General features: G+C 37.6%; 2 protein-coding genes across 4 annotated transcripts in view; one reads left to right on the top strand and one right to left on the bottom strand.

Moving 5' to 3' along the window:
• Positions 1-3,012: 3,012 nt before the first annotated feature.
• On the top strand, positions 3,013-12,952 carry METTL21C (methyltransferase 21C, AARS1 lysine). The gene is made up of 5 exons (XM_063304700.1): positions 3,013-3,109; positions 8,279-8,406; positions 9,228-9,367; positions 11,104-11,221; positions 12,046-12,952. Exons 2-5 carry the CDS (start codon positions 8,289-8,291, stop codon positions 12,438-12,440), a joined length of 771 nt encoding a protein of 256 aa, XP_063160770.1. The 5' UTR covers positions 3,013-3,109; positions 8,279-8,288; the 3' UTR covers positions 12,441-12,952.
• Positions 12,953-13,268: 316 nt separating this feature from the next.
• The window catches only part of TPP2 (tripeptidyl peptidase 2), a 46,812-nt gene continuing 34,722 nt past the window's right edge, over positions 13,269-25,358 (bottom strand). For 2 of the 3 annotated variants that reach the window (XM_063304701.1, XM_063304702.1), the window contains 6 exons: positions 18,860-19,005; positions 18,629-18,725; positions 17,796-17,926; positions 15,272-15,479; positions 14,480-14,599; positions 13,269-14,212 (listed from right to left, as the gene is read on the bottom strand). In XM_063304701.1, coding sequence (XP_063160771.1) covers positions 14,123-14,212; positions 14,480-14,599; positions 15,272-15,479; positions 17,796-17,926; positions 18,629-18,725; positions 18,860-19,005 — 792 coding nt within the window. In that variant the 3' untranslated portion in view covers positions 13,269-14,122. Of the gene's footprint in view, positions 14,213-14,479; positions 14,600-15,271; positions 15,480-17,784; positions 17,927-18,628; positions 18,726-18,859; positions 19,006-25,358 lie in introns of those variants that run through there. The other variant, XM_063304703.1, reaches the window with a different exon arrangement.

Consider the following 25,358-nt stretch of genomic DNA (forward strand, 5'->3'; position numbering starts at 1 on the left):
GGATCCTCTACTAGTAAGATGTGATTACGATGCATCAGGAGCTGTCTATATCAGCTAAACTATAACTTCTTTTTACTTTATTATTTTTGCCATTTTACCATCTCTGACCATCTTCATATTTAAAGCAACTAGCAGATGTATTACATGCGAATCATACTCACACCTCCTGTTTGTCTTCCCTTGGCAAGATAAGAGTTTAATGCTGTCTGATAAAGTGTAATTTTGGATTCATTTCTCTTGAGATCAGAATAGTCAAGAAATTATCTTAACAGAGAAAATGCATTTAAAAACTTCATACTAAAGAAGTAGGGGAAGGATTTCCAGAAATCCATTTGTGGCACATTGGCTTAAAGATCCTACAGAAGGGGAACACATGAAATCTGTCTGACATACGGCTATAGCAGCTTTTGTTTAAAGGACCAAATTAGTCATCCAGTCTGTGGGACTTCATAGCAGCAGTCACGAGTGTATTGATGTTCCCCAAAACACATCTTTGGCTGTATGCAGAGGCATCCATGGGACCTGGGGATTTTGTAAAAATGATGAAACATGCAAATTCTGCCTTTTATCGTACTTGCATGCAATATCATGACACATGTAAAAAACAGCACTTTTTTGCCCTTCCCTCCACACACAGATGCCCAAGGCAGCAGTGTCTACAGAGGGGTGTGTGTGTGTGCATCAAACAAATGACCCTGACAAAAGCAGCGTTACTTCATTATGATGAAGCCCCTGTCCCTTTTATAAGTGTGTAGTAATGTTACATGTATTCCCCAAAACGCCAGAGTTGCAGTGCAATGATGTATTGCCGTGTTTGTTGTTTAGACATAAGCAGCAGGAGCCCACTGTGATCTGCTTGTGGAACTTGAAGGGGTTTTGTCAGAGAACTTAGTGCCAGCAAATAGGTGTTGTCTCTATGAGGAAAGATGTCGACTGATGTGTCTTTAGATGCCACATTGAAATACATGGGGGGAAAAAATCACTAGAAAATGGAATTTTAAAGGGAATATGAGCTTTTACATAAGTGAAAAGGCATTGAAGCTTCTATTAGACTGTGCAAGGGGCTTAGCAAGGGGCTGTGCACAAACAGATGTCCTGGTGAATGATGGTAGCTCTACATGTGCAGTTCCATGGAGACAGCCAAGTCCAATGTACCAAGAAGCCACACAAGACTGGAAAAAGATGTGGCTGTTTTGTTAATTCAGATGCACTCTCCTATGTTGCAATGCATTTCTTTTGAAGGATTTGCCTAGCCTTCAGTCATACCATGTTGTCCTTCAGCCATTCATTCATTCATTCATTCATTCATTCATTCATTCATTCATTCATTCTTGTTTTCTAGTTAAGAACAAAAAGAAAAAAAAACCACTATGATAATACTGATAGAGATACATATATTGTCACAGAGAGGGGGGAAAAGTGTAAAAAGTGCTTTACAACTCCTTCAACTTTTCTTTCTGCAAGTGGATTTTCAACACTCACACAATCAAGATCAAATACTGGTTGAATGTCATGCCAGCTCTCAGACTTTGGGTAGTAAATCCCACTCCAGAAAGAAAACCATCATCTGTAAGCTCATATGAGGGAAAATAAATGGAATGTATTTATTTATTTATTTATCAATCAAATTTATACAGCCATCCATCCAAGACAAGGTAACTATGGGCAGTGTACAATAAAACCAACAAATAAAATATATGACAAAAACTACTTCAAACAAATAATTCAACATAAATAAGAACAAGATCGCAACAGAGTTAAAATCAGAATGTTCTATGTGGTGTAGCCAATGCCCAGGCTCCCTGCTGCCAGGGAATCCTCAAGCCTGATGAAAAAAAAACATGTTTTCAGGGCTTTCCAGAAGGCTGTAAGGGTTGAGGCTAACCTCACTTCTCTGGTGATGATGTTCCAAAGGGCGGGTGCTATGGCAGAAAAGGCTCATCTCCTAGGACCTGTCAGATGGAACTCTTAGCAGAAGGGACCCGCAACATGCCTTTCCTGCCAAACCTGATGGGAGGAATAGATGTAATTATTAGAATATATTTTATCTCAATATTCCTTTAAAAAAAAAAAATTAAATAGACATTGCTATTCCTCATAAAAAGATACCATGTAGTATTCATGGTTCTAAAACTCCTGAAAAGAGAAAAATCAGCCCAATTTTGGGGTGAGGGGTTAAGAATAAACTTTGTACCTTAAACCACTGTAAAATAGAAAACACACTTTTCACCCTTTAATTCTCTCCCCCATCCCCTAAATATTTGACCATAGGTCACATACTTTGGCCCTGCCCACTTGGGAACTCTGAATAGCAGGAGTGGGGTGGTATATGACAGCTACAAGCTGCCCACTCATGCTTACTATAAAAGTGGTCTTTTGGCAGATATTGTAATTAGCAACTTCAGGAGAACAGTGTCCGACTATCCACATTCTTGCCTCAGATAGAAGAGTGGGGTAGATGACCTTCAAGGTACCCTCCAACCTTATAATGGGATGATTTTAATATAAATTCTACTACTATTTTATTTTTTACTTCATACTATTTGGGAAGTTGAAGGTGAAGATACCAAAAGCTTCCCTAGGGTGGTTGACACTGAAACAAACAAAAGAATTACTGAATACTCACAAGCTGATGACTTCATAATGGAAAGGGTGTTACTACACATCATCTACTTTGTTTACCTGCATTCAAAGTAATGATTTTGAGTCTCTCAATAGAAGATAGAATTGTGGGCTAGAGAAGCTCAGTTTATTACTTAGTTTCAGGCACTTTCCTGAAAGATTTATGCTGCTGGTTTCATTTTATACTCATCGTGTGTTGTATGCAGCATATTTCAGTTCTTATTGTCATATCAATTTCTGATTACTGTATTAAGATAGTTAAGTTTATTCTCTCTTGTTTATACATACTGGATGGTCATCAAAACTACGACTGTCTTTGCTTACTTTTTTTTTTTTTAAATCCCTAAATGGACTGGAGAATGGCCCCACCCCCTTTCTCCCAGTCAAGATCTTGCAGCACACCTTTACTATAAAAAGGCACTGGGCTGCTTCAAACCTCTCAGTTTAGAATTTGGATCTTTGACATCTGGATTAATTCGCTTTCCAGGTAAATTTTAATGCTAGATTTTTTTTTCTGCAAGCAAAAGGAGAAGTGAATGTGCTGAGACTTATGGGATGGGATGGGCATTTTAAACTTCATGTTTATTTTTAATACATATCTTGGATAAAGAGCACAACAGGTGGTTGTTAGGTCAATCAAGATGTATAACCAACCAGTAATATTAGTCACAGTTAGAAGAGTAACTTTGAAGGGAGACTTCAGAATCTGAAAAAACTAACTTTGAAAAGATTAATGGAGGATGAACTGTTTTGAGCAGTGGGCCAGGTCTGTGAAAAAAGCAAACTTTCAAAAGGCAGAACAAAGCAATCATTTTATTTGATGAAAGGTACAATGATCCACAAAAGCTTATGTGCTAATAAATGTGTGAGACAAGGCTGTTGCTTGGCTTTTGTATATATGATTGTATGACAATTTGAAAGGGGAGATCAAAAGGAAATGTAAAAACAATTCAGGACTGGTAACTCGAGTTGTGGGCACAATCTCTTGGATAATTTGCCTGTGAAATTCCTCCCTCCCAACTTCTCATAAGCAGCTCCCATTCATTTCACAGGAGGCTCACTCAAAACTTCCCAGTGTGTAAATTCCATTCATGCATTTTTATTTTGTGCAGTATCCATGCCACTAGCATGACAAATTGAAAAGTGATGGCTTGTTATATTTGCATGGCAATCTTAACCTTTTCACCCCAGTAACAGTTTTAACAAAATTTGTGACTTCTTGACTTATCTTCAGGTTCTCCAATATGTCTCTATGGAAAATTACTAATATTGATGAGACACAAAACTGCATTTGGCAACTGCATATGAAAACAAAATCAAAATCCCTGTCCTTAGTCTGATTAATGACTTGGCAGCATGTAAGCAGCTTTGAATGATGATCACAGGGGACTTTCCTTATTACACTGTCTTTTGTAGTAAAAATGTGGCTCTTTTAGTGACTTAAAGAGTATGACTGATTTTTCCATGGCATAAGCTTGTGAGGACATCTAGTAGGCACTATACAAAAGAAATTAAAGAAGACTGGATACTATTAAAAATGAAATGGAAAGCTGATGGCAAGCATTTGTTTTTCCTTTTTACCCCTTATTAATTTGAATTAATAAAGTCATCGTGTTTTTAAATGCATTTAAGAGAAATTATATATGGTTAACTAATAGCTTTGCCAAACATAAAGCACATTCAGTTCATGGATATTCCCAAAATATGGTCTGGTTTCTGAAGAGTCAGATGTATGGATTGATAGAAAGCACTGAATTTCTCGTGTTGAAACAAGGTCTGCAAAATCTGTCCACAGAAGAACAAAAAGCTGAGGTTTCACGTGTTTGATGCTGACATGAATATTCAGGTTCACACCAAAATTGTCTGCTGGAGGCATGGTAAAGCATGGTGGAAACTGCATCAGTATTCCAAGACAATATCAAATACTTCTACCAAAAGTAGAAATGGGTAGGGAGAGCTTAAGTACAGGTTTGAAAGGTTGGCTGAGGAGACTGCTGAGCAATGACAGCCTAGCTCAGGGTTTCTCAACCTTGGCAACTTTAAGATGTGTGGACTTCAACTCCCAGAATTCCCTAGCCATCATAGTTGGCCTAGCTGAAGAGTCTCTTTGGCTCCCTTCTACTTTACTGGATTAATTTGGAACATTTAATTGCATTATATTTGCTCTCTGTTGAACAAACATGATACACAGTTTGGATGCATAGCCCATACACCAAGGGGTGTTAAGTTCAGGAGTGTTTGGCCCCATCATTTAATGAAAATGGAAAAATAATGCTGCAAACCAGGGGCAAGCTTCCAGAAATATCAAACAAATAATTTATCCCTGATCAAATAGTCCAACTTTATACTCCTTCCTTTTGTGCTTCACAATCTAGGCCTTTAATTCATTCCAGTTTGTGCTGCAGGACTTGGTCTTTCATCAATCTTTGGCATTCCAAAACATTCTTCATATTCTTTACCAAGCTATTTGTAAATCCAGTAAAGAAGCATCATCCAGGATTTCTTGTTGCAAATGCTCCTTCTCCAAGTCTGTTTCCTGATTTATCTTTTGTATTTCCATTTTAGTAATCTTTTCAGTTTTATTATATTCCATACTTGCAAGTTCTATTATATTTGTGTCAGGTAAAAAATGGTTTTTAAAATCTTCCTTAACATCTTCTAAAGTTTTAACCACTGGGACCTGTATGATTTCTAAGATATTATTTGTTAATATATGTCCATTTTTCAAAGGTCTCTTTAAGTACGTTAAGTAAACTTATACCAGAGTTGGCTATTTTAAAACCTAGGTTGAATGTTGATTGATGCACCTTCCCCCCCCTTTTTTTCTTTCTGCCTGGTTCTTTAGTCCCCTCTAGTGTCCATTTGCAATATGTAAAGAATTTCAGTCCCTAATATGGATTTAATTCCATCTCAGTTATTTCCATGGGTGTATTATTTAATTATATACTTGTTTTTCAAATCTTACTGAAAAAGTACAAATGTTCCAAATTTCTCTGATCTCCTAGTCCATTTATAACTTTCTTAAATCAAATATTTTTTCCTGCTTTTTGCCAATTATATATTGTTTTTAAACTCTTAAGTCTCTATTTAAAATTCCTTATATCAAAGAAAGAAGGTAAAACTCACCAGGTGTCAAATTAAACTTGACATTTTGAAGGTCTCTAATATCCATAAAATAGTTAAATAGATATTTTCCTAAAGTGATTAGAAAGTGAGTGCAGCTGGCTTAGTGGCCATTTTGAAGTTTCCACCATGTCTGAGAGCAAAAATATTCCTTCTTTTGTCTCCTGGTGCTCAATCCTGTGAGAGACCGCTGTTTTACAATCCCCTCATGAGCAGCTGCCATTCAGAGTGCTTGTGGGCAATCTCCCATCTTCTCCTTTTCCAGAGAAGTTCTGAAGGACTGGTCACTTGCTGGTCCTTCATTCTTCATTGCAGTCATCCATCTCTGCTGTTCACAAAGGCATCTTCAGTCAGCTATGACTCACCCAGAAGCTCCCATTCTAAGCACATTTCATACTTGGTCTTATTCTGGTTACATCAACCCATCCAACTGGGCCATGCAGAGAGGACATGCTGTGGACCCTGTCTGCAAGAGAATTCCATCTGGCGGAGTCCAGGAGGTGGGCCTTCTCTGCAACAGCTCCCGTCCTTTGGAACATCCTTCTCCCAGAAATACAGTTGGCCCCCTCTCTTCTGGACTTCAGAAAACAGCTGAAAACCTGGTTTTGTCACCATGCTCTGAGTGGGGAGAGGAAGAGCCATTCCTGGGGTTGGTTGGTTGGTTCCCTAGTCCTGCTGGGACCAGTCTTATCCCCTTATGGGTTGAATTAGATTTGCCGTCACCTGGATTTTATTGTATTTTATACTGGTATTTATTGCTTATTGATACTATTTATGATTTTATTGAATGTTAACTGTTTTTATTGTGAACTGCCCAGGGTCCCCTGTGTGGGGGAGATGGGCAGTGATAAAAATTTGATAAACAAACAAATAAACAAACCAGTAAAATGGGCCTGGATTGACTGATTCATTCACTGATTGAGATGAGATTTTAAGCTTCTCTTTTAGGAAAAAAAAAGTGAATTGATTTTAAGCATCAGTTGAAATGGATTTTATGAGAACAAGTAGTTGTCGATAGATCTCACAGGAATTAATCATAACATTATATTTATGCTTTTTATTGTTTTATTATTGTTTGTAAGCCATCCAGGGTTGTGATACATAAGATGGGTGGCTATATAAATCTTTTAAATAAATAAATATTGATATAAGCGATATACCAAATTTAACAGATTTTTCCCAAGTAACTTAAAGATAAAATAAAATGCCCATGCACCTTTTTATACCTATGATTTATTCTGTTCTTGCATTGTCAAGATTGATCAATGTATAGCTTGTATACCAGCACTGTGCCATCACAACACAAGCCCTCCTCCTTGATATGCAGGCAAATAGGCCGACCTAGTGTTGCTTTAGACTTTTGCTCCCCTGCCCCGCCTACCCCTTGGTCCCCCAAGGACCTCTGTGCATCTCTCCATACTCACTGATGCCCAGCAGCCCTATCAATCAAAAGTATTGATATATTCCCAGAAATACCTTTCTACAATTACAAGAATTGTGTTCAATTGCATTCTGTAATTTTTGCACAAACTTATGCAAGTTGAGAAACTCACATGTGCTGATTTAAAAGGCAAATCTACCAAAAAGCAAACAAACAACTCCCTGTTGGAACAGCAATTACAGGATTCACCTAAGGAAGTTTTATGGGAAAGTGATAGCCTATCTTAAACCCGAGTCACCACAATGTACAGTTTCCATTAATATAATTTTTTACAGAACTATGTGGCACTATACAAAGAATGTGTTTCTATGGACATCCTCTTGGCAGCATGGTGGGTTCGTTTAGGGCATTCCAACTCAGCAATTCAGCTGAAATGGGTCCCAATGCATCTCAGATAGCAATTTAAGAAAAATAGTTCATTTCCGGAGGCTGACAAATTAAAAACAGAAGGTCCAAAAGTAAAAAGAGGCAGTGAGGAAAAAGGAACTGCTTGGGTATCAAGTCTTAATTCAAAGATGTGAAACCTGAGGATCACATGTGGTCACTGAGGCCTCTCATTGTGGGCCGACGACACCCCTCTTGCTGAAATTAGCTTCTTACCACTTGAGAAGCTCTGAAACAGGTTTATCTCTGCAAAAAAATAAGATGCCCCAAACTTTTCTTCCCCACTCTCAACCCTGCCACGGGAATGATATGGTCCCATGCACAGGAATGATATGGTCCCATCCTGAGGTGATAAGAGGCTACTCTTTCCCTCTCCCTCAGTCCATGAAAACAGCTGCTTGATAAATCTTGAGGAAAATGGTAGCTAGCTTGTCAGGAAAATGGGAGAACATGAATATGAATTGGGTATCAGCATTCCTTAAATTACCTGTTGGCTTCCAATTTGCCACTGTTAGGATAAAAAACCATGTGAAACACTTTGAACTTTTGGGTAAAAAAAGAACCCAGCATTCTTTTCTTGCCTGGATCAAAATAAATGTACAGTGCTTCAGTATGATGTTTTCCATTCAGAGAGATGCCAGATAGATGAATTAGAAATGCAATTATTTGCACTCAGAATGGTTCATGGTTTGGTTGTTCCTTCAACAGCATTCCTGCTATGATCTCTACACAGCACCAGTTGTTCCCTAAAGTGGCTCAAGAATTAACAGATGAGGAAGAGGAAGAGAAATCTGAGCTTGACTATAATGACAACTCTTCTCTATTACCTGACTCAGGTTGAACTTTAAAACATAAATGCATGCATGCACACATTGTTTCCTTCTAAACCACGTAATAGATTGACCACATCAACTACTAGTTAAAAAAGCTGTTTTATGATTGCTCACCAGATGAAAGATGAGTAGTTCGTTCTAAGAATTGTATTTATCCTCAGTTTTTATCACAATAATTTGCAAAGCCAGTATTCATAGTCTCAGCTATTCAGAATGGTCATGGGGGAGGGGGGTGTCCAAAAATCATGGCAGCCCTGACCATGTGATTAAAGCCCTTCATTATGTGCACAGTGTATGCACCATATGTCAAAATGGTGCAGGGCTTCAACTGTGCAGTCATGGGCACCATGTTGACTTTTTACTGCGCCCACAGAGACTCCTGCAGCTGTTGCATGCTTATTTCAATTGTGATTAAAACTCTGCCTTGTGCCTTTTAAACACTGAGGAAATAAAACCTATTCCCAGCCTCTTCTAATTTAAATGGGAACATTCAGCCCTTCCACTGAAAGCAGAAGGACATCTGTATAATTAGTTTGGGCCTGATTACTCTCCTGTTTTAACAGAGCAAGCTTTTATTTTCAAACACACCAATATGCTAACTTTGGCCTGAATTTCTCAAAACCACCACCATTTTATAGAGATACTGTGCATGTGCATGTGCATGTGCGTGTGCGTGTATGTGAGAGAGAGACGGTTGTGACTCTTTTTGTAGTGGTAATTATTATTTTAGAGCCAACTTTCTGAAGACATAGTTTTGCTTAATTCCATAGTATCTCACCAAAAAGTACATAAACAAATGACTGCTGATTGTTTCTCCTCCATAGGTCCATGTGTGTTTAAAATATTGCCAAAATGGGTTTCAAAGGCCTCCTACTATTTTGACAAAGAACATTATTGTTATGCTGGCCATGAGATCATCATTCAAGAATCCATTGAATCCTTTGGAGCTGTAGTGTGGCCTGGTGTAAGTTTTACACAGAAAAAACAGCACCCCTTTGACCAATAAGCATCTTAAGACATCTCTTAAGTCTGGAAATATTTACTATTGCTTATGCCTTTTACTCTGGTCAGTACTGCCTTCTCTAGCAATATTAATGGGTGGCGGTGGCACCATGCATAGGACTTAACATATGACATTCATTATCATGTTAACTAGACTGATTAACATGAGCAATTGCATTTGTGCTGTACCCTTGTCCCATGTTGATTTATCTCCAGTTAAATGAAATGCATGAATGAAGAACAGCCTCCACTTAACTGACTATTTACTAGCTTTAAAATCTACTCAGTGTTGACCAGAAATGTCATCTGCTACACATTATGCCTAAATCAAAGAGGAGCTATCAAGGTGGTTAAACAGGACACAGTGGTGGTGGTGTGTTGCCCTTAAGAAGTTGGTTTAAAGCATGTGGACATGCCCAATGTTGTAAGCATCTAGGACATTTCCCATATGTGGGTGAGCATGAATTACTCTGTATATGAATGATTTAGCACACAGCTTCTCTCTTCCTTTAATCTTAATCTTTAATTTAATCTTGATTTAATCATCAAGACTTCCTGCTCCTTTAATTAGTTTGCCCTATTTAAGGTATATTTTGGGCAGGGCAAAGAGATATAAAACAAGCAACAAAGCTGTGAACTCAGTTCTGGTAAGGGGAAAAAAAACGAACAAGTTTTGAGACTGAGTAAATCTCCTGAGCTACTTTGTTTCCAGAAGTTGTTTTTAATGTAAATTGCCCAAACTGCATTCTGTCCTAGATCTATTCCTTTTTTTTAAAAAAAGGGTGCAACCCTCATACTCTTCAGATGAACAAAGTGATGTAGGGGGCTACTCTCATATTCCTGTTGGTTTTCTTCGTAGACATTATTGATTACCTAGGAGTTTATTGTATGTCACTTTTTATGTATTGGAAGCTGCCCAGAATCTTTGATTGGGACTTTGGACATTTATTATTTGGATTGTTTTAATTAAATCAAATCAAATCTAGTTTATTACAGCCTTAAGGTCAGATACTTTTAATTAACTTGCAAATGGTAGAGGCAGCATACAAATTTTTAAAATAAAAAAAGGAAAGGAATAAACATTTAATAGCCCTTTTCTATGTCTCTGCCAATGAATTATCTTGAACCATTCACACTTTCCTGAATGCACCTGCCTTTTCCTGAATCTGCCTTCTTGTCTGGAAGACAGGGAGTCTTCTTTGTCATTATCCATCAAAATTATTTCAAGGCTCAATCCAAGTGTAGCACTAACACAAGTAAAAGCAATACTGTAGATTTTTGTTATTAAAAATCAGCAGTGAGGGAGGCACAGAGAGGAAAAATACAGCCAGGAGATCAATTCTGCTAGCACATAAAATGTCAGTACACATTTTCTGACAGTTCCATGTTTTTTTCAGAATCTGATTAGATTCAATCCCCTTCTCTTCCCATTTCAGTTTGCAAAAGCTTCTATAAACTGTAATAAACTTCTGGCTTTGCTTGTGTCTCAGGAGGATGCCAGAGCATGGCATCTTAAGGCTCTTTCAAGATGAGCATCATTAGGAAGCGTAGTACCTATGAGCTTGAAACCTCAATCTTCCCTTCCCTTTTATTTGTATTTTGACCTATTTCAAAGGCAAAAGGAAACAGCTTTTTTGTATTTATGTGTAGACAAATAACTGTTGTTTAAATGATTAAAAGTGATTTTTGCTCTTTTAGGCCCTTGCTTTATGTCAGTACCTGGAATCAGATCAAGAGGAAATTAACTTCAAAGAAAAGAAAGTCCTTGAAATTGGAGCTGGGACAGGTCTAGTGTCTATTGTGGCAAGTATATTAGGTAATTTGTTAACACTGATTCTTTGGACCTTAGGGATCCATTTCTTCTTCAGTCATGTACTTCAAACATGTACAGACAGTTCCCACTTCCACTGCTCTCTCTCCTAAATGTTCATTGAGCATCTGATTACCTTCTGACACTGTTACTTCTTTCATTCCTGCCAAACTTCACAAGGCCCAATTTTCGGATATTGCTTCCCTCCTCCACTAATTTTTTATTATTATTCTGTGTACATCTATTATACATCATACTACATCAATTACACACTGAGACAGATGTTGATATATTATGCTTAGCAAAACTATAATACTTATGAAAAATAGCTGTTTGGTGCTTTAATAATTCATTCTTCAGCCCGATGGTATACAAAATGCTGAAGACAGTCCAAAGGCCCAACTGCAAATGGCTGTATTTATTAACTTCAATGCCATTAAGCCAGAACTTGACAAAACTGTTCTCTCCTCTAACATGCACTAAATTCTGTTTAGTTCACACTACCTCCTAAACCAAGCAACGTATTTCATTTTGGCCCACCCTATACTATAAATGTTAACCCAGTCATTTAATAAATCATTTTTAAGCAAATGTATGCAACTGAACATGAAAATTTAACAAATTAGTTATTTAACAAATTAGTTATGCAAACCATGGCTTAGCACAATGTGATTCCAGTCCATTTAACGAGTTGCAGGCGCAAGCAGGAAGAGAACATAAGTACACTGACAGCTGATACAATATTAGGACCTTCCTCACCCCGCTTGCCCCCCAACTGACATCTTATCAAGGCAGGTTACAGACTGAACACTGTTATCTTTCTCTTTCAGGAGCTTTTGTTACTGCTACCGACTTGCCTGAAGTACTTGAAAACTTGGAATTCAACATTACTAGGAACACACGGAATCTAGATGTTCACAAGCCTGAAGTAAGGAAGCTTGTTTGGGGCGAGAATCTACCTGAAGACTTTCCCAAAGCAACCCACCATTATGATTTCATCGTTGCTACCGATGTTGTATATCATCACACAGCACTGGATTCTCTGCTGGATACAATGCGCTACTTATGCCAGCCTGGGACAATCTTGGTTTGGGCAAATAAATTTAGATTCAGCACAGATTACGAATTTTTGGACTCAGTCAGCAACATGTTCAATATTACCCAGCTAGCAGAATTTCCGGAGTCAAGTATCAAACTGTTTAAAGGCACAATAAAAGAGAATTAAAATGAGGAAGCAGTGTGAGAATCCAAATTAATGTGCAAAAGCTGAGAGGTTTACAAAATACACTAAGAGTCTGATTCTTGACTTTGAAGGCAGGGGATTAACCGTTTTAAATAGGTAATTATTCAGACCTTTTCTCAAAGACGTGCTGTTCCTAGAAAAGAACAGACAGCAGGAAGAGCTTCACCTCTTAGTCATGCTTTTCCCTCAGAGTTATAGCCACGCCCAGCAACTGACACATTCTGGCATTCCTCCATTGATGTTTAATAGATAGTGACAAATGATAGGCTTGAAACGCCATGGTTCCAGCCACTTTGTCCCTAGGAACAGAAAGGAGAGGAGGACCACTTTTATCCTACAAGATGTCCTCGTAAATCAAGACTGCTAAGATGAATTGGCTCTAATACACCAGGAAAGATAAGAATTCATAGTTCTTCAGATTAGAATTTAAGGATATGTGAGTGTATAGTCCTTTTACAGAGCTATAAGGAGGAACTAATCCTAAGCAACAGGGTACTATTTTTTTTCAGAATAAAATCAACTAAAAACTTATTTTATACCAAGCACTTACTCAAGCATATCTACACAAACCTTTTAAAAGACCTCAAATTTTAAGCCACTGCTGAACTGTTAAATGACTTCTCAGCAACTGGCATACAGATTGCTACAGTGCTAAAAATATCCAATAGCTTCTCTGGCCTCCATAAAGTCACATTTGTATTGACATTATTCCTTCTATTTGTTCCCATGTAGTGTTTTCTCCATTTGCTCTGAAATCATTAAAATCGAAACGCCTCCTTTATGTGCCACTGAAAAATTAGAACAGATCTCAAATTTGTTCAATATTTTATTTTAACAAAATTAAACCATGAGTGCTCAAATTTTTGATATTTAAATTTGCACATTTATTCTGCAGTTTTACATTTTTCAAACATTATTAACATGTATGTATAAGTTTTACAATACCTGATTAAGTGTTAACTGACACTTTATACATGTATCAGTTTTTCCTGATACTCTGTATCGTGTGGATATTTGAGAGTATCTCCGAGTTGAAGATATTCAAGAGCACCTTTGCACCAGTAATTCAGGACACATTGTCAGTGAGTGTGGAAGTTATTTTTCTTAAAAAAAAATTAAAATGTAAACTCTTGCAAATGATACTGGTAATTAAGTTCTATTATTATTAAGTCTAATAAATAAGGTTTTAGCTACTCTTGTTGTAGCTTCATTTAAGGCCTTCATACAATTGAAAATTTATGTTTTAAACATGTTAAAATCCTGCTCATTGTAAAAATAACAGCTTGTATAGCCTTATGATTAAAATTACAAACAGTTAAGAGCCACATAAACATGCAAGAAGCTTTTCCACCTTCATTTCCTAAACCTTGGTGCTGGCTGTTCTCAAACATCCATTGCCAGCAATGTGATGTATTCAATAGGTTTTATTTTTAAATTTTCATTTCTGAGGCAAATGAGCTACTCAAGAAACTAAGTATTAAGTTTAAACAGACTTCCTCATGTCTGGACTCAAACTAGCACACATATACTGCAACCCCATATCCTCTGATTAATACATACAAGTTAAGCATTCAATAATGGATGAAAACATGCAATCCAGTAAGTTCACATATTTTTATATTCGGTCAATGTAAGAACACCTCAAATTTACAACTGCAGGTATTTCAAAACACACAATAATCGGGTGGGAACATCACAGGAAGCCAGTTTTCAGTAAAAGACGCACAGTGAGTCCAGCCAAGTAACTTCATTAGCTAAAACGTTAAGAGCAAAAAACAAACAAAAATTACTTTTATGTATTTTAAAGTAATCTTTATATGAAGCCAAAGTCATGAAAATGAAATTTAATGTGTTTAAACCACCAAAAATTATCAGAATGCAGTAATATATAATAGTAGACTTTCATTTAGTCAACGACATTTCTAGGCAATCTGTCCTAATGGTGCAGTTTGATTTTATAGTTCTGAATGTTACTGAAACTTGAAAACTGATTTAACTGAACACTCATGACAACTACTTACCTGTATACAATTCTTCAAGTTGTCTTTGGTGGGTTTCTCCTCTGCAAGTTTATTTGCAAATTTGAGACCTCTGCCATACATTTTGTTTACCAGTGCATGCTTATAAGCAAAGGACAAAACCTGTCCAAAAGAATAAAGAAAAAAGGTAGAGGTAGAGATTTGTAAGAAGGAGGTAAGTTCTGCAACTTACCCATCCTAATTCACTTTTGGAATTGACAGTAGCGGAGTCAGAACTGAAAATCACCTCCAGGTATTTGATGGTAGAGGAATCTCTCAAGTCATTTTAAACTAGACTATATTAAAATGTTGTTAGAGGATTTTGAGTTACTCCCAGCTTTATGATTCTAAACAATTTATATTAAAGTTATTTTAGGGGTAATTTAAATATATTTTAAAGAAAGAAACATGGTGCTATCAACATGCACAGTACTACATAAAGCAGAAGATAATAATGCTATTCCAGTTAAAACATGCTTAGAATTAGCTCCAGAAAAATTAGTTTAGACTAGACTACAACCAGAGGTTACACCTTACAAGGACAATGTGCCAAAGAAAAATGGAGGAAGGCCACTGCCAGTACGTCACATTCATGCTATTTGTGAGAGTTCTGGGCTACTGAATTTGCTACAGAAAATTTCAATTACTATTTTGACAGCAGCTCTTGCATGCAAACATTTTTATACAATTTAAATATAAAACACTGGTCTTCACCTAAATTGATAATAGGTATCATAACCTAAAGATTCCTTTCTTCAATTGCATGAACCAGTAGTTCCACTCCTCTAAACATACCTTGCTGTCAAACAGGTCAGTCCATTTTGATGTTTCCCAGAAAGTCTCTGTCAGAGTATTCAAGATGGCCTCTTGGCTGTCATCTTTACCTTCAGTATCACTGGATACAGCCCCTTCCTGGGCTTGTAACTGCAGAAGTTGGTCTGATAATGCACATCCTTTCCGACAGAGAGCATCTACTAAGGTAGATTTCTGCTTTTCCATCTCACTATGTGGGAAGAATATTACTTCATTTATAGTAAACAGGTCTCTTTCATCATACCCATATATGCATTTTTCACTAACAGCACCACACAAAATAATACTCGCATCTCTTTATTTATTATTCAAATTTCTATTACTGCCCATCTCCCCCCTTTGTAATGTATACAACATTTAAGATAAAAGAACCTAACATTTCTAAACGGAAGTAAAGAAACCAGTTTCCAAAATACATATTGTTAACTAGGGATATTCATCAAACAAACAACAAGTCTACCACTTTCAAAGGAGGAGGGCCAACATTTATTTATTTATTTGACCACTCCTCTTGCAAATTCAACTTTAGGTGGCCATCAACATGTAAAAACAAGAAGAAATAATATTAACAAAGTGTAAAAGCCTACAGTGGTTTCTGAGGGTAAAACCAGACAAAACAATCAACAAAAAGCTCTCAAGGGGCCATCTAATCTCTCAACTCCCAGGCCCTGGAGCACATCTAGGCCTGCATTGCTTTACAAAAGGCTGGCAGGACTGGAGCCAATGCCATCTGGTGTATGGTGTTCCAGAGGGCAGAGATGCTGTGATGGGAAAAGCACACTTCCTAGGTCCCATTGTATGACATTCTTTAACTGAGGGGTCACAGAGCAGGCCTCTCCTGTCAGACCTAGTTGATCAGGTAGAAACAACTGGGGAGAGGCAGTCATGCAAATAACCTGGCTTTATAAATGACAACCAGCACGATGAATTTCACTTGGAAGCACGCTGGAGCCAGTGCAACTCAGAGAGCAGAGATGTAACATCAGCATATTGAGGTGCCCGTGCCATGGCTTTCTTGCCCAACTGCAGCTTCTGAAGGATGGTCAATGCCAGCCCCATGTACAGTGAGTTGCAGTAATACACCCAGGAGGTGATTAAAGCATGAGTGAACATGAGCAGCGTCTGTCAGTCTAGGAAGGGCGCAACTGGTGCACAAAACAAAGTTGTGCAAAAGCCCTCCTGGCTAAGCTGCCACCTGCTCTCTGAACAGGAGTCGTCAATCCAAGAGGACCCCAAATTGCACACCAGTTCTGTTTGAGATAGTGCAGCCTTATCCAGAACCAAAAATAGAAAAACAGTAGATCCAAGGGGCCCTAAAAGGCACAGCCACTCAGACTTGCCAGGGTGAGCTGAAGCCTGCTCTTCCTCATCCAGAACTCCACAGCATCCAGACAAAGGCAGAACCTCCAAGGAAACATTTGGCCAGTCCCACTGGTGGCAGCAGTGTATATAGGTAATAGTATTTATTTAAGGGCATGTTTTCCAACTTGCATTTTGTTATCCAAGGAAATCAAATAATTATTGACTGCAGAATTTTTTCTCTGTCCCCTCTCCTATTTAAGACCTAATTTTTGTATGGTAAAGCTTTATCTCAATTTTTAATTCATAGTATCATCATCCAATCACAGTATAATTAATCTAGTAATTCAGAATGTTTCTGTCATGAGCACTGATGGTGAGCAGGAGGGGGCCCCTATCCAGGGGGGAAAACGCATGCGTAGTAGAACGAATTTGAGCAGTCATTCAAAGAGACACAGAACAGACCCACCTTGACTTTTGGGGTTTATCTATCTGGGTTTTCTCATGCTTCTTCAGTTTGTTAGGATTTTCTGTCTAACGTAGCAGTAACAAAACACTAGAGACTTATTCCTTGTCTCAGCGTGGTTCCTGACTGATAGGACAGTTTCAACATATTAAATATTTCAGAAACACTGCTAAGATACCTGCTGATCTCAGTTCTGAACCTGACTAGTGTGATCATCTTCCTTCTTTAGACTCACATGAAAAGCAATCTTCTTTGGAATAAACAGAAAAAAGTTGATGGTTGTTTCTTCAGGAGGAAGTATTATTCAGGGTTTTCTGATTTGCTCTTAAAAATGTCTGCTTTATGGTTTTACAGCTCACCATTTGTTTTCCCTTCTTTTTCTTTAAATTTCTTTAAGTGTATTTTTATTCTACCTGCTATAATCTAGTACAAATGTGTAATAACACACAAGGATTTGGGCAGAAGGAAGGAGAAAGCAGAATGAATTTGTTGGCTGGCCTGATATGCTTTGAACATCCATTGCTCTGACATTCAACCTTTCCTCCCTGGCAATATCAAACCAGCGTTAAAAATAATGTTTTAAAGCATAAAAATACAATTAAATGTGCTCAGTTTATGCCTATGTTTTCTTTTCTCATGAATATGCAAACACTTTATTTTTTAAACTTAGAAGAGGATATGACTTTACAAACAGTTGCTGAAATAAGATGCAAGAAAAAAAAGTATTTACTGGTTAGGTACTTTTTTATAGTAGCAGCATCAGGCCTGGGATCAGTCTTCATAGCAAGATAAATGGCAAGGGCTGTTTGATCAATATGAGAGATCACTGTATTAGCAGCCTCAATTATTTCATTTAAATGCTTTATTCGCTCCTGGAGGAAAATAAATGATATTCTCTTATTAAATACATACATATTAAAATGCAGAATGATAGGTATAAAAACAATAACTTGAATGTCTAATTCATTTATTCACAATCATATTAACCCAACACCATTATGATCACATCCTAGCTATGAAAAATTACCATATCTAGTACATATTATATAAACTGTCGATTTAATAAATGTTTGTGATTGGTACTGCTTTTAAGCTTGAAAAAGGAAAAGGTAAAGGTTCCTGTTTAGTCATGTCTGACACTAGGGGGCGGTGCTCATCTCCGTTTCATGGCCAAAGAGCCAGCTTTGTCTAAGGATGCTTCTGCGGTCACGTGGCCAGCGTGACAGTCAAGGAATACTGTTTGCTTCCTGCCGAAGTGGTACCTATTTATCTACTCGCATTTGCATGCTTTCGAATTGCTAGGTTGGCAAGAGCTTAAATTAAACAATTTAAGCTTGAAATTCAGTACAAAAATAAATCAAATATGTTCTGCTTAGATGATTCTAAGGAAGAAAGGTTATCATTAATCTCAACGAAGTACTCACTGGTATATGGACTGAACGGGCTAAATTCTGACACAGTTTAAAGGTGTTCAGAAGGTTTAGAGCACTAAATTATTTGTCTATTGAAGACTTGGAGAGGACTGAGTGGATTTAAAATGAAAGATCTTATTTAAAAAAGAAAATGGGTCTCACCTTTTCAGAATCCAGCTGATGAAGTCTTGCAACATACAAGGGGAGATGGTTAGGGAAGGTCTCTTTCAGTTCATTGTATATCTCACTGGTATCAAACCTAAAAAGTAAATGTGTTAATGAAAGTGCCGATTGTAGTAGTCTATAGATAAGACATTGTGGAAAAGAAACATAATTTACATCAATGCATCACTTCTTCAAGGATATGATTTAACAACAGAATGTTAAACATACTTTGTCATCCACTGTATCTTTAAATCTCTTAAAGCTTCTGCAAATTCATCCTTTGGATCTTTTTCTGGATCTTTCTCTTTATCCTTGCTTCCATTCTTATTTTTTATTGGAGATGGGATCAAATGATAATGAACTGAAATTACATCCTAGAGTAAAAAGCATAGTAACTTGGTCAAAATAAGCATTAGTATTTTCTTCCTCATACAACTGAGATGGGCGGTGGAAAAATGTGCTAAATAAATAAATAAAACTAAGGAGAAGCTTCAATGCATGTAAAATCATTCAGAATCTTCTGAAGCCTCAGAAGACCAGAATAGATTTAGTCCAAATAACAAAAAATAGTTCAAATGATATTTCACAAATTTCAAAGTTTGATTAATAATCATTCCAGAAAGATTGCACACGAACTGCACCTCAACAAGCTGATTTAAGATTAGCCTCCACAAGTTCAATTTCATATAACCGATATCTTCCTTTTGGAAAAAATGCATCAGACACAGTTATTAAAAAGGAAATTAAACAAATCTGTATCATTAGTCATGAGATTTTTTCCCCCAGATGATAAAGTAACTTTTGCAAAGTCTAAACAATCTAAAGTATGTTGCTAACATTCTCACACATTTGGTTTTATTATTGTCTTGTATTTTATATTCTTACATGGCCTCATGGATAATCAATAAATTACTATCATTTCTGAGGAAAATATGCATTCTTGTTCAACCTTTAATGCAGAATTTTAATTCAGGTATTTCATTATTCAAAAGCGATTAGAGAGAAATCACAATATGGCAAAAAATCTTACTTAAGTATTCAAGTAATAGTTATCATAGTTCTAAGCTATTCTTTTATTTTTTTAAAAAGATAAGCTACACTATATAAAACAAAAATCTGTGTTAATCTTTTGCAAGTTAAATTGGAATAATTGTGAAGTGTATCTCATTTAAAACCAACCAACCAACAACTACATTTGGAAATTTCTGTCCAGTATAGTTTTTAGAAGCAAAGAATCACATGTTCTAAGGTCTCAGAAACCTGAATATTTCACAAAACCTTCAAAAAAAATGCTGCAAATATTTCTCTGTTGCCCTGTGTACTACCATATATGAAATGGTGTCCACACAGGTTCAAACTGAGACTTATTGAATTTTACAATCAACACTTTCCAGAAAACAGGTAAGGGAGAGTTTGTGAGTGAAACCTTCTTAAAGTCTTCAGTATCAGGTGTGAACTAGTATTTCATAAAAAGATATTGCCCCTCCTTTTCTTGAATATTTGCATACATGTCCCATTAAACAAGTTTAAGCTCAATCACTCCCTGTGAACTATATTTCTCCTCAAAAATGTAGGTATTTATCACTTGTGGGTAGCAGTGTTCAAAGAGAGACTCACAAGGCCATATTGCATTAACACTTGCAACAGTTCCTCATACTAAAATACATCCTAATATTGTTTCAGCCTTCAGTTGACAATCAACCTTGAACACACTAGAGTATGTCTTCAATTTGCAGATTCTTGCAAATTACAGTTCTTGCAAATTACAGATTTCTCTGGGGACATTATGGTGGCATATAAAAATTAGAATATATGAAGTCTATAAAAACGGAGTGGGGTAATATTAATATGTAACATAATGGGTGGAACACAGGAACTGAATTTTCTCTTCTAGGAATGTTTTCCCAAGGGGAAATTTCTCATGATTAAACAGTTGGGAGGACAGCAGGAAAAGCTTTTAACTGTGTGTCTGTATATGTGTCTGTATTTTGTTTTAATCATTTGAGATGGCATAGAAGAAACTGACTAATTTTAAGTTTTCCAAAATCACCTATGCCTCACCCAAACCCGGATATGCTAACAAAGCCTTTTGTGTGAGTGCGTGTTTTAGAAGGATTAATGTGGGAATAGGAGGCCTCTGAGAGGTGAGGAGGCTTCCACACCCAACCCAACACTATGCCCAATCCCTCAAATATTGTCCATCCTTAGTATAGGAAATGCCTTCTCAGAGTCCGCTTCTGAACTCAGAACCAAGGAGTTCAAATTCTGGAGCACAGAGGCCTCAGACAGCACCCAGGGTGGGGGTGGAGTGGGGTGGGGAATAATAAACTTTTCTAAAAATCAAACATAGCTGAATGCAGAATGAAATTTCCCAGGCACACATTAAGAGGTATACTTATGATCAACAATAGTGACTGAAGGGTATGATTTTGGATTTCTCCATAACTAAAGAGACTGTCACAACAAGCACCACTGTTTGGGAGAATCAGAAGAGGAGACATGAGACGATTTGTCCTTGCATCTCTCAGTTAATCCATATTTGGCTGATAATTTTAAGAGAAAAGGAAATGCAAGGCAATGAAAAGTAGAAAAAGGAGGCGGCACTGAAAAGATGCAGTTAGCAAACAGGATTTTGCTTTGTTCACAAAGTCTTGTCACTGTAAGAGCTACAGGCATTGCTCCTGCTCACCACCTGGTGGTCTACAAGGGGAACATTTCAATAACCATAGGTTAAAAGCTGGAAGGAGCATCAAACAGGTATTAAGCAGTTTGAGCTACAAATACCAATTGCTCTGCCTGTTTTTGCCAACAGAATGCTAGGAAAGCTCAGGGCAGCAGTTCTCTTGGCAAGGTCAGCCTTTTGTCCTATGATTCTGACCTTCTGTGTCTTCTTCTCAGGAGATTTTTCAAAAAGATGGAGATATTAAATAGGGAGAACAGAAAAGGGGCATGGGAGAGCAGGCTTTTATAGAGCTTTGGAAATAAAAGAAAAATCACTTGAGAGAAAACTGAGAGAAGACCTAAACAATTAAACCCAGGAGAAGAGGGGTATTTTTGCACATTTTTTGAAAAAATAACAGATAAGAACTTGGAGGAGTTTCCTAGAACAAAGAATGAAAAGCTGTCATACAGCTGCTAGTATCTAATATGAGGAGGTGATCCACCTTAAATAGTACCCACACCAAATAAAGAGATAATGTCATGAAAGAGTCAGTGGCTGCATTCGGTATCTTCACTTAGTAAGTCAAAATATAACTAAGTCTTTTGCCTGTATATCTACTCTCTTAGCCTACTTCCATACTCATTTTACAGAAAATATGGTTACTGTCTTCAGAACAAATCAGGATAGTATATCATGGTTTCAATTGTTTGAATCCTGATTTGTTCCAGATTGGGTAAGCATGGTATTGTAATTTGATGAATTCTGCATTGAATTTAATGTGCTTATTATAATATACAAAAAACATATTCATATCATGCTTTATTAAGCAAATATTGCCAGAACTGGGACAGTCCGTTGTCTAATCTCAGCTGAGCTGAACATTTAGTGACCATCCCTTACTCATTATCCTAGCTTCCTCTAAAATCACAGCTATCCTTATTTATAGGTTGTTCACAAATGACCTTATAAAGACAACTGTCTTTATAAGGCACACAAATGCACACAAGTTATTCCCATGGGGCAGATTTCTTACATTTTTCTCTGACCAGTAACAATCTATATCTAATCTATATCAGGGTTCTCCAAAGTGGTCAGTATTGACCCCCGAGGGCTGATGGGACTATCCAAGGGTTGATGTTGATGCTATTATTACTATTACTATTCATAGTACTATTAAAGTAGTATTCATTACATTATTTTCATATAATAAATGTTTTGATGAACAATCTGAAACTTCATGAGAGGGCTGATAAGCTGAAGTGTTTGGGGACCCCTGATCTACAGCTGCAATCAAAATTATTCAACCCCCATTGCAAATCAGGTTGATTGTCAAAATGTACAGACTTTCAGCTGTTTGCAATGAGCAAATCAAACAAAAGCAATTGAAATAGCTCAACACAACAAATGCTTCAAGTGGTGTCCCCAAAGTCAACTGAAAATGCAACTTATTATGACTTCTCCAGTCTCAAAATTATTCAACCCCTTCATGGCAAGCATCTTCAGGACTTAGTAGAGCACCCTTTTGCTGTTGTGACCTGCTGCAAACAAGGTGCATAGCCAGACACCAGCTTTTGGCAGTGTTCCTGAGGAATCTTAGCCCATCCTTCATGAGCAATGGCCTCTAGTTCAGTAATATTCTTGGGTTTGCGTGCTGCAACCGCCTTCTTCAAATCCCACCAGAGATTTTCTATGGGGTTCAAGTCAGGTGACTGTGATGGCCACTGTAGAATGTTCCAGGACTTCTTCTGCATCCAAACCTTAGTGGAATTTGAGGTATGCTCGGGATTACTGTCCTGCTGGAAGGTCCAATGACGCCCAAGCTTCAGCTTCCTTACAGACGGCATGACGTTTTCTCCTAGGATTTCCTGATACTTCAATGAATCCATCCTGCTGTCCACACGCTGCAGGTTTCCAGTGCCAGGGGATGCAAAGCAGCCCCAGAGCATCACCGAGCCACCACCATGCTTAACTGTAGGCAGAGTGTTCTTTTCAGCATATGCTTCATTCTTCTTCCTCCAGACATACCACTGATCAATTGGGCTGAAAAGTTCCAGTTTTGTTTCATCGCTCCACAGAACAGAATCCCAAAACTTCTGTGGCTTATTGATACGATTTTGAGCATATTGGAGCCGACTTTTCTTGTGCTTTGGGGTCAGTAGTGGTATACGTCTTGGAGTTCTGGCATGGGAACCTTCTGTGTTTAGTACACACCTTACTGTGCTCACTGAAACCTCAGTGCCTGTTGCCACCAAGTCTTGCTGCAGGTCTTTTGCAGTCACTCAAGGGGTTCTCTCCACCTGCCTTCTCAGAAATCTGGTTGCAGCCATTGACAGCTTCCTTTTTCTGCCCCATCCAGGTAGTGTCACCACTGTTCCTTTAACTTTGAACTATGCTTCCAACGGTGTCTCTAGGAACATTCAGTGCCTTCGCTATCTTTTTGTACCTGTTCCTTGTTTGTGAAGGGCGATGATCTCTTACCTTTTTGGACCATTCTTTTGACCTAGCCATAATGTATTTCTAACATGCAGTCAAATGTGACACTCAACAAACCCCTATCCACTTCAGGTATTTCATGTGTTCCAGCTCAAGCACACCTAATGAAGCCCTTGACTAGTTGCCTCAGGTGTGCTTGAGACAACACCTGTTTTGCATACCGTATGTGTGCTGTTGTGACGGATTCTATTCAGGGGGTTGAATAATTTTGAAACTGGAGAAGTCATATAAGTTGCATTTTCAGTTGACTTTGGGGACACCACCTGAAGCATTCGTTGTGTTGAGCTATTTCAATTGCTTTCGATTTGTTCATTGCAAACAGCTGAAAGTCTGTACATTTTGACAATCAACCTGATTTGCAATGGGGGTTGAATAATTTTGATTGCAACTGTATATGAATGACCTATATCACCAAAGCAATAACTAAAGATGAAACTACAATTCATCATTATATTGTACAGTCAGCTACCTGACACAATCCTAGAAGATGAAATACTAGTCAAATTTTCACAAAAGACTTTTCCACACTTCACTTTTTAGGCCATCTACAGTAATCATTTTGACATGATGTAAGAAAACACCTAATAGTAGTTTTCCAGTATACAGTTGTTAATAATACGTTCAGCAACAGATGTGTCTATAACAAACCAAAGCAGTTAATAGCAAAATTGGGTCAGCTTCTGAAACATAAAAAGGCTGAATGGGGATGCATTATTAAATGCTTTACGGGCAGTAAGGAGTCTCTGTGAACTCTTTCTTTTCTATCAGTGTTTTAGTTTTTTCCCAGTTGGACTCAAACCCTTATCAGTCAAAGAAAAATGTCTAAAAAAGGGAACTCACGTAAAAAAATATTGTGATATCACGATTCCTTTGTCATGCCTGCCACAGAAGCAAGACATTTTAGCAAAAAGTGCTAAGTAAAGAAATAATGTTTTATTAACTATCACAGAAAAAAAGAACCACAGTTCACTTTGTCTTAGCATGGAGCTGTCTCTACAGAGTAAAACATATGAAAAGTATTGCTTTTCTATTGGAATCCCTCAGTTCCACAATTCCATCCATGAAATACCTAGATAAACAAAATAAACTACATGAACATAAAAGTGTCTTTTATGGCAGGATTATTCACAAATACCAGAAGTCATAACGGCTCTTGATTCCTCTGTCATGAGCCTATACTGCACCTGGCTTAAACCAGCAATTTTAATTTCACCCAGCAGGCGATTTCCAATTATTATAGGAAATAAAAGCTTAAAATTGTTGGTCAAAGAATGGCAAATCGTTCTGCCAAGATGGTGCCTGAATACTGTGGATTGTACATCCTGTGCCCACCCCTGAGTCAAAGAGGGTGGGTATGAGAGGGGAGAATGGCAAGCAGCTACAGAACCAAGAAAGCAGCACCATTTCTCAGATACCATTCAGTGGTTTCAGCAATTTGTGGGGTGGGGTTGGGTCATGTTTCTGTTATTTGAGATAGTGTAGAAGAAACTGGAGGGACGCGGTGGCGCTGCGGGTTAAACCGCTGAGCTGCCGATCGGAAGGTTGGCGGTTCAAAACCGCGCGGCGGGGTGA

Source organism: Candoia aspera, chromosome 5 (genome assembly GCF_035149785.1).
Source record: "Candoia aspera isolate rCanAsp1 chromosome 5, rCanAsp1.hap2, whole genome shotgun sequence".
In the NCBI taxonomy this organism is placed as follows: Eukaryota; Metazoa; Chordata; class Lepidosauria; order Squamata; family Boidae; genus Candoia; species Candoia aspera.